Below are 13,708 nucleotides of genomic sequence, written 5' to 3'. Positions count from 1 at the left end.
TTTGGTTTTTTACACATTTCTTTCTGAAGTATTTCTGTGTTTTTGTACAAACTCTGTCGACGAGAAAAGATTGTATCAAAACACAAACTTTATTAAAAATCTTCACAGACAGAGAAATATTTCCCGTTGATTCAGATTCTGTGAACTGTAAGAAAATAATCTACATTTAAAAAACAGTAGCAAGTTTTCCCAGAATTCCCTTCAGAAACAAGATTTGAAAAAAATCACCCAAAAACTTCACCCCAGGTTGAAGATAATCCACAGCAGTTAAAGACTGTTGCCATGGAAACCCTCTACATTCACACGGCTTCAGTGTTTCCTCTGAATAAATATTTCATGGCTTTTATTTTTCTGTTTCCTTCTGGGTTTCAGCAGGTCATGGTCTTTCAGTGTTCTCTGATTGGACGGCGGCGCCTCCAGGCCTCTCCTCATTGGCTGCAGTGGTTACGCACAGACCGGTTCAGGGTTTAGTCGAGAACCGCACGGAACGCCGCGATCTCCATCGGCCCCAGCTTGGCGAGCCGGGGCGGCTGCTGCTGCCGGGCAGACGTGGGCTCGTCGTGGTCACGCAGCAGCGTGAGGCCGGAGCGGCGGATGGAGCGGAACTGAAGAGGAGAGAAGAGGTCGTCCAGGTTCACCTGCGGGGGGCGGGACCAAAAGACCATCATCCAATCTGAACACCTCACAACCAAAACCGTCTTTGTGCTCCACGCACCTCCTCGTGCGCACTCCATGTGCACTGTGGCGGTGGCTCAGGGGCGGAGCTACATTCAAAGCCTTTCCTGTGAAGGAGCAGAGCCACTTCCTGTGAAGGAGCTCCGGTTTCCTGTCGAGAGACAGACGGCTGGTAAAGAACGCCAGCGTTAAAGACACAGAGGAAGCGTGGCTAACAGCGCCAGAAACGGCACCTGATTCCAACAGACCACACCCACTGAGTCACCCCAGTGAGAACGTCTCAGACCTTTTGGTGACCTGGACCGCGACCAGAACCAGCTGGAACCCCATCAATGCTGTTACCTTCCAGCAGGCCTGTTTCCGTTAGCCAGTTCAACAAGCCGGCTGAAATGTCGCTAAAGCGCACGTGGTGTAGCGGTTAGCACTCGTGCCCCACCACCACAAGGCACACACTCTTAGGTGGCCAGGAGTCTGCTGAAAACAAGCGTAGCTGTGAAAACGGGACGCAAGGCAAGGATTCCACGCCGTTTACACTCAGACGAACAAGAACCACGGATTTATGGTGGTGACGGAGCGGCGGGGAAAACTGCACTTCAGGTGTGCTTCTTACCTCTTCAGCCTCCAGGGTCCGCAGGTTCAGCAGGTGAACATCACACGGCAGTGACGAGTGCAGAGGCAGGAAGGGGCGGAGCTTTGGAAGCTGGATGTCGCTCTGGGCAAACATGATTATCGGCGGGTGGCAGAGGGAGAGCGACTCCAGGTGGGCGAGCAGAGAGAGGTGATCAATAGTAGCTCCTCCCACTTCCTGTTGGAAGAAATGGAACCAGGCAAAAGAGAAACTTTGGTCAAACAAAGCGGGAAAGCCGAGCTGCAGACACACAGATGTCGTGTCAGGTACCCCCGCCCTTACCTGAACTGCCCTCCGGTCCTCCAACAACAGGTGATACAGACTTCCCGTCAACTTGTTATCGGTCACTCCCTGGCCCAGGCCGCGGTTATCGTCCTGCTGCAGGCGGCGGTCCAGTATCACCTCTAGCTCACCTGTGAAGGGGAGGGGTCACTGTCAAGTCCTCTACCGAGTGAGGAGGTGGCGGCAGCGGTCGGAGTGTGACTCACCTGACTGCAGCGACGCCGCGGCCTGGCTCTGCGCCGACAGCAGCGTCAGACGACTGAGTGAGTCCTGCAGGAAGGAGGAGGAGCTCATCGGGTAGAAGTTGGCCTGCAGGGGGAGCTTCTTCAGAGTCCGGCGCTGCTGCATCTGCACCCGTCAGTAGGGGACCAATGAGCACACAGCTCAGCAGTGACATCACAGTTCTGCTTAAAGAAACGCTGCTAATAACCTGGAAGCCGTTGAGGTCGGTGTAGAAGCGGTTGCTGCTGGCGACATCGCTTTCAAGTCGCATGACGAGCTCCCGGTTGGTTTCAGCTCTGATATCCACCATGTTGGAAATTTCAATGGATTTCCCAGAATGCCCTGGGGGAGATTCGAGGCTCTTATTATGCCATTAAAGATCAACACTCATAAAAATAAATGAGAAGGGTGAATATTTCTGAATAGGGAAACATGACCTTTGACCTCTCAAGCAGCTTCTTGTACAGTTTGTATAAGTTCAGGCTGAACCTGACAGACACTGCGAAGGGCAAAGCCTGCCCTGTAAAAGAGGACGGCTCTTACCTTCCAGGTGGAAGAGGCGGACTGTGTGTGTGACGTGCTGAAAACAGGAAGTGATGTCAGAGAAGATGGGACCCCTGGAGACCCGGACCAGGGGGGGCTCAGAGGAGTAGGGCTGCGTGGGGGAAGGATGAAGGTCAGGAGAACAGAGGATGCATCACGGTCAGATGTGCAGATCTCACCTGTGCCCCCCCCTGCCCAGGCAGGAACAGGTACGCACCACTCTTGTCCCTGTTTGTTGTGGTTCCATACCACAGAAACTTCACCTGGACCCGGCGGACCAGACCGGAAGAGAGGCGGAGCTTCTGCGGTTGAGAACAAAAGAAGAACCAGCAGAACAAAGATAAACCTCAACAACCGCTCCAAATAAAGAAACACCACCAAACATGAAACCCTACGAATCGATGGAAACGCTTTAGAGAATCTGAAGAGCAGATCAGACTTTTATTTTGAAAGGTCGAACCTGCAGCAGGCCTGTTTCCGGTGAGCTCCATATCTGAAGGTGCTTGTTGCTAAGCGACAGATGGGTCTGAGCTTCAGCTGCTTCCAGGCGGGACAGCTGAAAGTGCTGGGAGGCTATGCTTGGGCGGTTGCCGTGGCGATGGATGACATAAGTGGAGCGTGGGGTGGAGCCCGCTGGTGCTTTGGTCACATGATACACGGTTAGCGACAGAGGTGGAAGTTCAGCAACGAAGGAGAGCTGGGAAAAAAGACGGAGTCAAATGGAGCTGCTGGGATCAGGCGAGCCGTTGTTGATCAGCGCTTCACCTGGAAGGCCTGAGAGGACACCTGCTGTGGCTCCACCCACACTGCAGATATCTGGACAGGCATTGGCTGAGCCGTCTCTGAGTCGACAACACGAGCGTCCGGAGAGCTGACCACAACGCTGATGACAGAGGAGCGGCGCTGCTCTGTCGGGTTGTAGACGATCAACACCCTGAAACCACGATCAATAACTGTGAGCGACTCACAGCGACCCATTCGCTGGTTTCTCCCATTCACTGAGATCTCCCATTCACTGATTTCTCCCATTCCCTGAGATCTCCCATTCACTGAGATCTCCCATTCACTGAGATCTCTCATTCACTGATTTCTCCCATTCCCTGAGATCTCCCATTCACTGAGATCTCCCATTCACTGATTTCTCCCATTCACTGAGATCTCCCATTCACTGATTTCTCCCATTCACTGAGATCTCCCATTCACTGATTTCTCCAATTCCTTGAGATCTCCCATTCACTGAGCTCTCTCATTCCCTGAGATCTCCCATTCACTGATTTCTCCCATTCCCTGAGATCTCCCATTCCCTGAGATCTCCCATTCCCTGAGATCTCCCATTCACTGATTTCTCCCATTCACTGAGATCTCCCATTCACTGATTTCTCCCATTCACTGAGATCTCCCATTCACTGATTTCTCCCATTCCTTGAGATCTCCCATTCACTGAGATCTCTCATTCACTGATTTCTCCCATTCACTGAGATCTCCCATTCCCTGATTTCTCCCATTCCCTGATATCTCCCATTCACTGAGAACTCTCATTCACTGATTTCTCCCATTGACTGAGATCTCCCATTGACTGAGATCTCTCATTCACTGATTTCTCCCATTCACTGATTTCTCCCATTCACTGATTTCTCCCATTCCCTAAGATCTCCCATTCCCTGAGATCTCCCATTCCCTGAGATCTCCCATTCCCTGAGATCTCCCATTCACTGAGATCTCCCATTCACTGATTTCTCCCATTCCCTGAGATCTCCCATTCACTGATTTCTCCCATTCACTGAGATCTCCCATTGACTGAGCTCTCTCATTCACTGATTTCTCCCATTCACTGAGATCTCCCATTCACTGATTTCTCCCATTCCCTGAGATCTCCCATTCACTGATTTCTCCCATTCACTGAGATCTCCCATTGACTGAGCTCTCTCATTCACTGATTTCTCCCATTCCCTGAGATCTCCCATTGACTGAGCTCTCTCATTCACTGAGATCTCCCATTCACTGAGATCTCCCATTCACTGATTTCTCCCATTCTCTGAGATCTCCCATTCACTGAGATCTCCCATTCACTGATTTCTCCCATTCACTGATTTCTCCCATTCACTGAGATCTCCCATTCACTGATTTCTCCCATTCACTGAGATCTCCCATTCACTGATTTCTCCCATTCCTTGAGATCTCCCATTCACTGAGATCTCTCATTCACTGATTTCTCCCATTCACTGATATCTCCCATTCCCTGATTTCTCCCATTCCCTGATATCTCCCATTCACTGAAATCTCTCATTCACTGATTTCTCCCATTCCCTGAGATCTCCCATTCACTGATTTTTCCCATTGACTGAGATCTCCCATTGACTGAGCTCTCTCATTCACTGATTTCTCCCATTCCCTGAGATCTCCCATTCACTGATTTCTCCCATTCCCTGAGATCTCCCATTCACTGATTTCTCCCATTCACTGATTTCTCCCATTCCCTGAGATCTCCCATTCACTGATTTCTCCCATTCCCTGAGATCTCCCATTCACTGATTTCTCCCATTCACTGATTTCTCCCATTCCCTGAGATCTCCCATTCACTGATTTCTCCCATTCACTGAGATCTCCCATTGACTGAGCTCTCTCATTCACTGATTTCTCCCATTCATTGAGATCTCCCATTCACTGATTTCTCCCATTCTCTGAGATCTCCCATTCACTGAGATCTCGTTGTCTCGGTCCCTCTCTCACTCCACAGCAGCTCTAGTCCACAGTCTCTTTACCTCCCGTATCGATTACTGTAACTCTCTTCTTTCTAGACTTCCTCAAAATCCTCTGGAAGCTTCAACTGGTTCAAAATTCAGCTGCTGGAATAAGAACCCAAACCCCCTCCATTCACCACATTACGCCCATCTTACAGCAGCTTCATTGGTTACCAGCACTTCACCGGATCACTTACACTATCCTCATCTTAACCTTTAAAGCCCTCCACACCCTCGCCCCTCCATATCTGCCAGGGCTCCTGACTGTTGCTCCTCCCACTCGCTCCCTCAGATCCTCCTCCTCCCTTCGTCTCATTACCATGGGGGGCAGAGCATTCAGCAGCTCCGCCCCCAAACTCTGAAACTCCCTCCCCTCTGATCTACAAAATATGGACTCACTCTCTCAGTTTGCCAACACCTGAAAACTCACCTTTTTCATTCAGCACGTAATATTTAAACTGCTGTTTTAACTGGTAACTTATTTTGTGCTTTGTGGACTTTTGTTGCTGTATTTTTATGTTTTTACATATTTTTTCGTACTGTGAGGCGACCTTGAGTGTCCAGAAAGGCGCCATATAAATAAAATGTTTTATTATTTATCTGCCTGCTGTTAAGCCACGCCCCTTACCTGGGCTCATCACTGAGCACGAGTGGCGTCTTCTGGGGCAGAGCATCCTGTGCTGAGATCACGTCATCCTGAAAAAGGATGACAGCTTGGGTCAGAAGCTGACACGTCACCGCTCAGTCCGGTAACGTCAAACAGACGTGGGCGACACCGTTTGCAGGAAAGGTTTCGACTGGTCATGGTGGTACTGGTTCTTGTCCAGGAGGAGGAGCCAGTGGGCGGAGCTCTGCTGCACCTGGCGCAGGTGGAGGATAGCGTGGAACAACCTGCGGAACAGGCATGCATTCAGATGGAGCAGCGTGTGACACGCATATGTGTGAGGCTGACGCAATGCAAGCAAACCACGACACCACGCTAACAACACGCTAACATGTGAGTGATGGACACTAGGGTTAGATGTAACGTTAGAGGACAGATGCAATGGGAGGCTAATGCTAAATGCTCACACTACAGGAGATGGTACCTGTTCCTGTTGCCATGACGACGCCATCCTTCAGCAGAGAGCATGGAAGAAAAGATGAAAGAGGCTAAAGCTAAAGCTGACATCTGTGATCATATGTTCATGTCTGCTCAGGTGTCCACCATGGTCACAGCTGATCAGAGACTCCGACTCAACAGGTGGAAAAGGTTCAGGTGAGTAAAACGGTGACGGCAAAAGCCCAACCCACAAACGCCGTCAGCAGTCTGATGATCTGCATCATCGGATGTTTGGGACTGCAGCCTTCAGCTTCGGTGACAGATTCAAGTTAAGAGGGGCGGGGCTTCCTCCAAGTGAGAAACTCTTTGAATGCCCCCCCCCCCCCCCCCCCCTTCAGGAACTGCACTTGTGTTTCTGTTCTAACAGAAACAAAGTTCTGAGTTCTGAGCGCCTGTCACTTTAAACAAACATCTGAACCTGACATCTCCTCAGTTTGGGTTTGCTTCTGCAGGAACCAGAGGAGAAGACATCAACCAGAAGCTTCCTGGGGAGGTCCCAGTCTCCCCTGCTGTCTCTGGTTTAACTTCTCCGATTTTTGGAAGCAGGAACACTCGCTATCAAAGCTTCCACCTTCGCCGCGCTTCAAACGTTCTGACAGTTTTGTTCTTCTGGAGACAAACTTCGGTTTGATGGTCCACGAGGTACTGCTCCACCTCTGCTCTTCGCTCACACAACCACCTTAGGAAGGACATCACTTCCTGCTGACCACCCACCTCGTGCCGTAATCCACCACCACCGGATCTCGCCCAGTACCGGTGATGCCGTCATGATGCTGGAACAGTCCCAGGTTCCGCCTCCCTTCCACCAAGCGCTGGAAGTGTTCCCGTGCCGGAAACCCTACAACAAGGTCGCCATGGAAACGACGCATTTCAGCCAGTGTGAGGCTGAAAAGGATTTCTGTGGCTCTGCAGAACAAAATGACCAGCATAAGAAGAACGGCAGGAAAAGCAGGAAGCACACTGACCACACCTGTTCACCTGAGTGTGGACTCCAGAGCTCTGTCCAGCCGCTTGTAGAAAGGTCGTGATGTGTAGTAGCCACTCCAATAGTGGTCGTCTCTGTCAGCGTAGGTGAAAAAGTCCCCGCTTAGCGTCGGTAAGCTGGTTTCCGTGGCACTGAGGCGTCGATGAAGGGCGGAGAAGTAATCGGACAGCGTGCCGAAGCGCGCCTGAAACACGTAACCACAATCTAAGCAAAGCATTACCTGATTACAGTCTAAAATCTGAATACAGTCCATAGTCTGATTACAGTCCATAGTCTGATGACAGTCCATAGTCTGATTACAGTTCCTAGTCCAATTACAGTCCATAGTCTGATGACAGTCCATAGTCTGATTACAGTCCATAGTCTGATTAAAGTCCATATAGTCCAAAGACCGATTACAGTTTCTAGTCCGATTACAGTCCATAGTCTGATTACAGTTTAAATAGTCCATAGTCTGATTACAGTCCATAGTCTGATTACAGTCCATATAGTCCAAAGACCAATTACAGTTCCTAGTCCGATTACAGTCCATAGTCTGATTACAGTTTAAATAGTCCATAGTCTGATTACAGTCCATAGTCTGATTACAATCCATAGTCTGATGCAGTCCATAGTCTGATTACAGTCCATATTCTGATTACAGTCCATAGTCCGATTACATTTCATAGTCTGATTACAGTCCATACAGTCCATAGTTCGATTACAGTTCCTAGTCCGATTACAGTCCATAGTCTGCTTACAGTCCATAGTCTGATTACAGTCCATATAGTCCATAGTCCGATTACAGTTCCTAGTCCGATTACAGTCCATAGTCTGATTACAGTCCATATAGTCCAAAGACCGATTACAGTTCCTAGTCCAATTACAATCCAGAGTCCGATGACAGTCCATAGTCTGATTACAGTCCATATAGTCCAAAGACCGATTACAGTTCCTAGTCCGATTACAGTCCATAGTCTGATTACAGTCCATATAGTCCAAAGACCGATTACAGTTCCTAGTCCGATTACAGTCCATAGTCTGATTACAGTCCATAGTCTGATTACAGTCCATATAGTCCAAAGACCGATTACAGTTCCTACTCCGATTACAGTCCATAGTCTGATTACAGTCTAAATAGTCCATAGTCTGATTACAGTCCATAGTCCGATTACAGTTCCTAGTCCAATTACAGTCCATAGTCTGATGACAGTCCATAGTCCGATTACAGTTCATAGTCTGATTACAGTCCATAGTCCGATGACAGTCCACAGTCTGATTACAGTCCATAGTCTGATTACAGTCCATAGTCCGATTACAGTTCATAGTTTGATTACAGTCCATTGTAGACGTTTGTTTTTTCATCAATCACGTTACTTCAGTATAACACAGAATATTCAGCATTTTTATACACTTTTCATGTTACCGTGCCGGGTCAACCCCAGTACAGGGAATAAAGAACAAAGTTCAGTAGAGACAGGTAATGGCTCAAAAAAATGGAGCGCTGAGAAACATGGTCAGTGTTCAGGTTGGTTGGTGGAAAACCGAAAGTTGCCCCTCACCTTAATGTGGAGTTCTGGGTGCTGGTCAAAATAGTCAAAGAGCTTCTGGTAGTTGTTAAACTGAGCATCCCACTCGCCGGACTCCACATACCGGAAGTCATCTCCCAGAGGAACCAGAAGAACCGGGATGCGGAACAGGCGGGACTTCTGTCGGTACTGATCCAGCAGCACGTGAGCTCTAGAGGAGATTAAGTCGGATCAGAACCAGTAACAGAAAGGTCCTCCTCTGGGAGGAGCTACTCACCTTTCCTTCACGTTCTTCTCTGTGATTGGCTGTGGGGGGATCCTCCAGGGGCAGGAAGTGCGCCCCCCCGGCAGACGGTAGAAGTCGAACTGGCAGCAGACGGCCGGGTTCGGGCCGCATGTGTGCGGCACATCGTAGCTGTAGAAAGGCATCATGTGGCACGTGATGTCACTGCTGTGGGAGGAGTCTGAAACAGGCAGGTGGAGTCAGGTGGACAGCAGGGTCATTGATGTTTGTTAACTTGAGATAAACATGACGTCATGTTTTCTTACCCCAACTCTGTCGCCATAGGAACTCCAATGTTTTCTTTTGGGCAAAATGCTTCTTGACAGCATAATGGATCCTTTGGATGACCATGTTACGTAGACCCGCCCCCTTCAATAAGTAGGTCATAGAGGGGGAGTGGCCAAATGGGTCTATGGCCCAACCACTGCTGGGCTTCAATCCTGAAAAGAAAAAGTGCGTGTCAGTGTTGGGGGGCGTGCCACAGAACCCCCCCAGAAGGAGAGCGGGTCAGTACCCAGGTGCCTCTGTAGCCACTGGTGACCCTCCATCAGCTGATCCAGCAGGGCAAAGTAATGAGAGTTTGCTTCATCCGCCATCACCCACCCGCCTGTCACCATCTCCAACTGGCCCGCCTCCACCAGCCTGACCAATCACAGACAGAAAAAGACACTTCAAAGGAGAACAAATGATTATTATTCAAGCTGTAAAAGAGGCGTTGGTTCAACTCCAAATGGGCCACAGGCCTCAGAAGAAAATCAACCAAGATGATCGGTCACTATGAAAAAAAAGAACAACTGATTGGAAAAAAACGTTTGTTAAAATCTCAGTGGAGAGACTGGAAACGCTCCAGAAGCCGACTCTCCTGCTCCCTGTTTCAGTCTGAGGTGGAACCCCCTGCCGTGACTCAGTAGTTAAGATGACAGGAACATGTGTTGGACATGAGCTTCCTGCACAGAGGCTGGGATCTCCATGGGGGTGTGGGTTGCAGCTCCACATGAACTGAATCAGCTGAGGAGGTTTTGGACTTCCGAGGACAAAAACACCAATGTAGTGAGACATGGTGGCTGTCCAACCGGGAAGAGGTCTCAAATGAAGACCCTGGACAGTCTGGGATCACACATCAGCTGGTCTTCATCTGCCTTTGTGTCCCCCTGGCAATGCTAAAGAGGGTGTGTGATTGTGTGTGTGTGTGGGGGGGGGGGGGGGGGTTCGAGCACCTACCACTCATACCAACCTCCAGGTATTAGAATATACAACACTGTTGGATATTCACCAGCCTGTGGTACTACTGCTACCGGCCTGGAAAGGCTCAAACTGGGAAGACAGGTTCCCAAACAGATATACTAATGGAGCAGTGTGTTGAGGTCATACAAGACTGCTTAGAAACAACAGACAGGCACTTGTTTACAGGTGGAGACCCAAATGCAAACGGACCGTTGTAGGCTACACCAGGAAGTGCCTTACTGACAAGCTGCTACAAACCTGCAACTTTAACCCAAATCTGCATTTACCCCAACCAGAAACCCTGGACTGGACCAGAGTTGTATTTGAACCTAAAGGCCCCCACCACTGCCTTCAAATCAGGGGACCCTGAAACTTCAAAAGCAGCCAAATATGACCTCGGGTGGACCATTAGGACTGCCCAGAGGAAGGAGTTGAAGCTAAAGGAATTTTCCGTCTGCTATCGTCTGGCAGGAACCTGCTACACGTACAAAAACACTGAGAGACTGTTATGACCCCCAAGCTGAAGACTCCTGAACTCCTGCTGGAGCCTTCAAGGATCAACTGGACATGTACAATAACAAATAACACGCCCCAAACTCTACCTTTGGGTTGCACCTTGTTCTCTAACCCTGCCTGCCCCCTTATTCTATTCTCTTTTGTTTACATCTCTTTATTTTTTGCAAAGCATGGTACAAGAACCTCTAGAATATTTGCAGTAAGTCAAACATTTCCTGGCATTGTTGACCTTCGGCATTGAGCAAATAAAGATTCATTCATTCATTCATTCATTCATTCATTCATTCAGGTGGATCAATGAATGATGAAGGTCACAGAGTCCAGCAGCAAAACGATTGTAAATGGATGGATCAGGTCAGAGTCACAGAGAAGCTGAAGGTTACCGTTTGACCATCATCCTCTTCTGCTCATCGATTTCATTCCACCATTTAGAGAAGTAGCTGATTTCGGCCCAGATCATCTTCCTCCTGCAGGTCAGACATCACGGTTTCAGCTGTAAGCCGACAGGAAGTGGGCATCCGGAGGCACAGGAAGTGTCGTACCTGCTGTCCTCGCCCAGCTTCAGCAGCATGTTGTTGAGGATGTGTCGGGTCTGGTCTTGGTAGTACCCATCAAAGGTCTTCAGCCAGCCTGAAACCATCAGCCCATTGGTTCACCCTCCCCGCCTTACCCAATAAACAGCTGAGAGCCCCTCCCCCCTCACCTGGGTCGTTGTGCGAGTGCGGAACCAGGAAGAGTTCTAGCGGCTGCTCCGCCCACTCGTTTCCTTGGTAGGTGATCTGGAAGCCTTGCTTCCATGCGCCCCCGTCAGGGTTATCAAAGGGCAGGAGGTCGTAGACGTCCAGCAGCTGAAACAGACCCACATGTCTGTGATGACAGACAGCAGCTGGTAGCATGGATAGCATGGTAAGCTAACCTGCACGCCGGCAGAGCGCTCCTTCTGCTCAGCCAATTGGCAGCCAGGCAACGACTCTTTTCGGACATGGGAGGAGCCTATGCTCTTATTGACCCCGCCCTGTTTGTGGATGCGCAGAGAGTCTCTCAGCGTGGCAACCATTCGGTTGTTGCTAATGAGAAGCTGCTCCAGCCCATCAATCTTGTTCCGGAGGCGGGACAAGTCCTGCCGAGAGACGTGATTGGATCATACAGCCCAGTGGCGTGAGTCATGTCACATGTCATTCAGGTGTTTGTAAACAAGCCTGTTGTTGTTTTGAAGGAGAAAACATAAACACCAGAATGTAAAACAATCAGACTTTGTCACGGCGCTTTAGTGCCAAAGGATTCAAACATGTAAACTACTTGGTCAAACCGTTCTCCGGACCAGTCCCTGCTGAGCTGAGGCTCCGCCCCCTGCATTAAGTCAAGCATGCGGTATAGGGACATCACAGCTAGGAAAAAGACTCCTCCCACCAGCACAGCAAGTGCTCGCCCACTTTTCATCTCTGCAACAAAAAAAACACTTTTTTTAAATACTGACACAGTTGTATCATGGGAAATGTAGGAACGAGAATGGATTTGAGCATGACTGTAAGTGATGGACAGCTCAACCCCTCCCTTCTTGTGTTCCCAAATAGGAAGTACCGTTGTTTCCTGATACGGGCGCCGCCATGTTGAAACCGGTAGACAGGGATTGGTCCGAGTTGCTGTGTGTCATCGTATCTATGGCAACTCCTGTCGCTGTTGCCATAGATACGATGACTTACAGCGACTTGGACCAATCACTTTTGACCGGTTTCAACATGGCGGCGCCCGTATCAGGAAGAAACAGTGAGGGATTCGGCCTGATTTCACGAGAGCTGAAGGAAAAGCATCTTCTGTGGATGACGTCACACCTCGCTTTGTCATGTTTTTACAGACTATGGATGGAACAGCCATGGTCCTGGTCTGAACAGACCCGGAGCGCCACAGAGACCTGGACCACCTGGACCAGGTGTGTCAGCCAGGAGGAACTTCCGGTGAACGACAGGATCTTTGATGTCGCTCCTCCAGCTCAGAGGAGACATCCATGAAGGGGCTCGATGACAGCTGACGTGCAGCCGTCACGTGACTAGCTGCGCCCCCCCCCCCCCCCCCGGTCGCTGAGCAGGAGGGGGCGCGCTCTCTACGAAATAATTCATCATCGAGTTTATAGAGAGACAGTGCTCCACCGTGACGTCACAACACAGCCTCTTCCTCACTTACCGGAGCTGCTTCGTCGGCCTATCCGGGTTTCTCACGCCGTAGGTCTCGTGCCCTCTCGTACCTAAGATGGTGACGTCTGCGTGCGTTGACGCCAAACTGTTTAGGGAAAATCCAGAACTGAAAATGGAAAATAAACAAAAAAGTATAAAGGCTCCTCTGCTGCGCCTGCGCAATACCGCTTCTGTGTAGCTTCCGCCTGGACTCAGCTGATTCAGCACAACTGTGACGTATTTCCGTTTGTGAAAAACTCTCCCGCCATTCTTTTTTTTGAATAAACTTTATTAACAAATATTGCACATACAAAATACCAAAAACAAAACTCCACACTGTGTGCAAAATACAATCTTCACGTTTGCCAGGAGAATGAACAAAAATCAAAAACCATAATAATAACTATGTAAAACAGGTTATGCAAAAAATAAAACAAAAATAATAAAGGCAAAGGAATCTGTTAAAGTTTCAGGAGAGAGAGATCTTTCGGTGTTTTAACAGCACTACACAAATAATCCCCTAAACCCATCTTTTCCAGACAGTAGAATAGAAAAGGATGCTCAACAGTATCAAATGCCTTACAAAAATCAAGGAACAGAATGAAGCTATCATCCTCAGTAATGAGGTCTGAATAATCTATGAGATCTACAACCAGTCTTAGGTTGTTAGAAATTGTTAGGAGTGATTAGAAACAGAATAGTTAGAAACTCCCTTTTACATTTTATTAAACTAACTTTTACCTTTTATCACATTAATGGCTTAACCTCGATTCACTATGTATTATCATCTCAAAATTATATTACACTCCAAACAGAACACAACCAAGA

The 13,708-nt window shown here is 49.0% G+C and overlaps 1 protein-coding gene across 2 annotated transcripts; it reads right to left on the bottom strand.

Moving 5' to 3' along the window:
- Window positions 1-70: 70 nt before the first annotated feature.
- man2a1 (mannosidase, alpha, class 2A, member 1) lies at window positions 71-13,108 on the bottom strand. 2 transcript variants are annotated; one of them, XM_023960640.2, is made up of 25 exons: window positions 12,891-13,103; window positions 12,542-12,810; window positions 12,009-12,151; window positions 11,626-11,829; window positions 11,413-11,557; window positions 11,252-11,339; window positions 11,093-11,176; window positions 9,484-9,611; window positions 9,236-9,409; window positions 8,964-9,150; window positions 8,720-8,897; window positions 7,172-7,362; window positions 6,908-7,099; window positions 5,868-5,982; window positions 5,720-5,787; window positions 3,116-3,284; window positions 2,811-3,047; window positions 2,530-2,652; window positions 2,351-2,462; window positions 2,016-2,149; window positions 1,792-1,933; window positions 1,586-1,716; window positions 1,286-1,480; window positions 716-826; window positions 71-638 (listed from the first exon to the last, which is right to left on the bottom strand). In XM_023960640.2, exons 2-25 carry the CDS (start codon window positions 12,582-12,584, stop codon window positions 468-470), a joined length of 3,465 nt encoding a protein of 1,154 aa, XP_023816408.1. In that variant the 5' UTR covers window positions 12,585-12,810; window positions 12,891-13,103; the 3' UTR covers window positions 71-467. The 2 variants fall into 2 exon arrangements, with proteins under 2 accessions (XP_023816408.1, XP_004084491.1); XM_004084443.5 differs by lacking the exon at window positions 12,542-12,810 and having other exon boundaries at window positions 12,891-13,108.
- Window positions 13,109-13,708: the final 600 nt, after the last annotated feature.

Source organism: Oryzias latipes, chromosome 12, assembly GCF_053564925.1.
Source record: "Oryzias latipes strain Hd-rR chromosome 12, Olatipes_Hd-rR_3.1".
NCBI classification, from domain to species: Eukaryota; Metazoa; Chordata; class Actinopteri; order Beloniformes; family Adrianichthyidae; genus Oryzias; species Oryzias latipes.
Note: the sequence above shows the minus strand (reverse complement) of the source record. Positions and strands in the feature narration are given on the sequence as shown.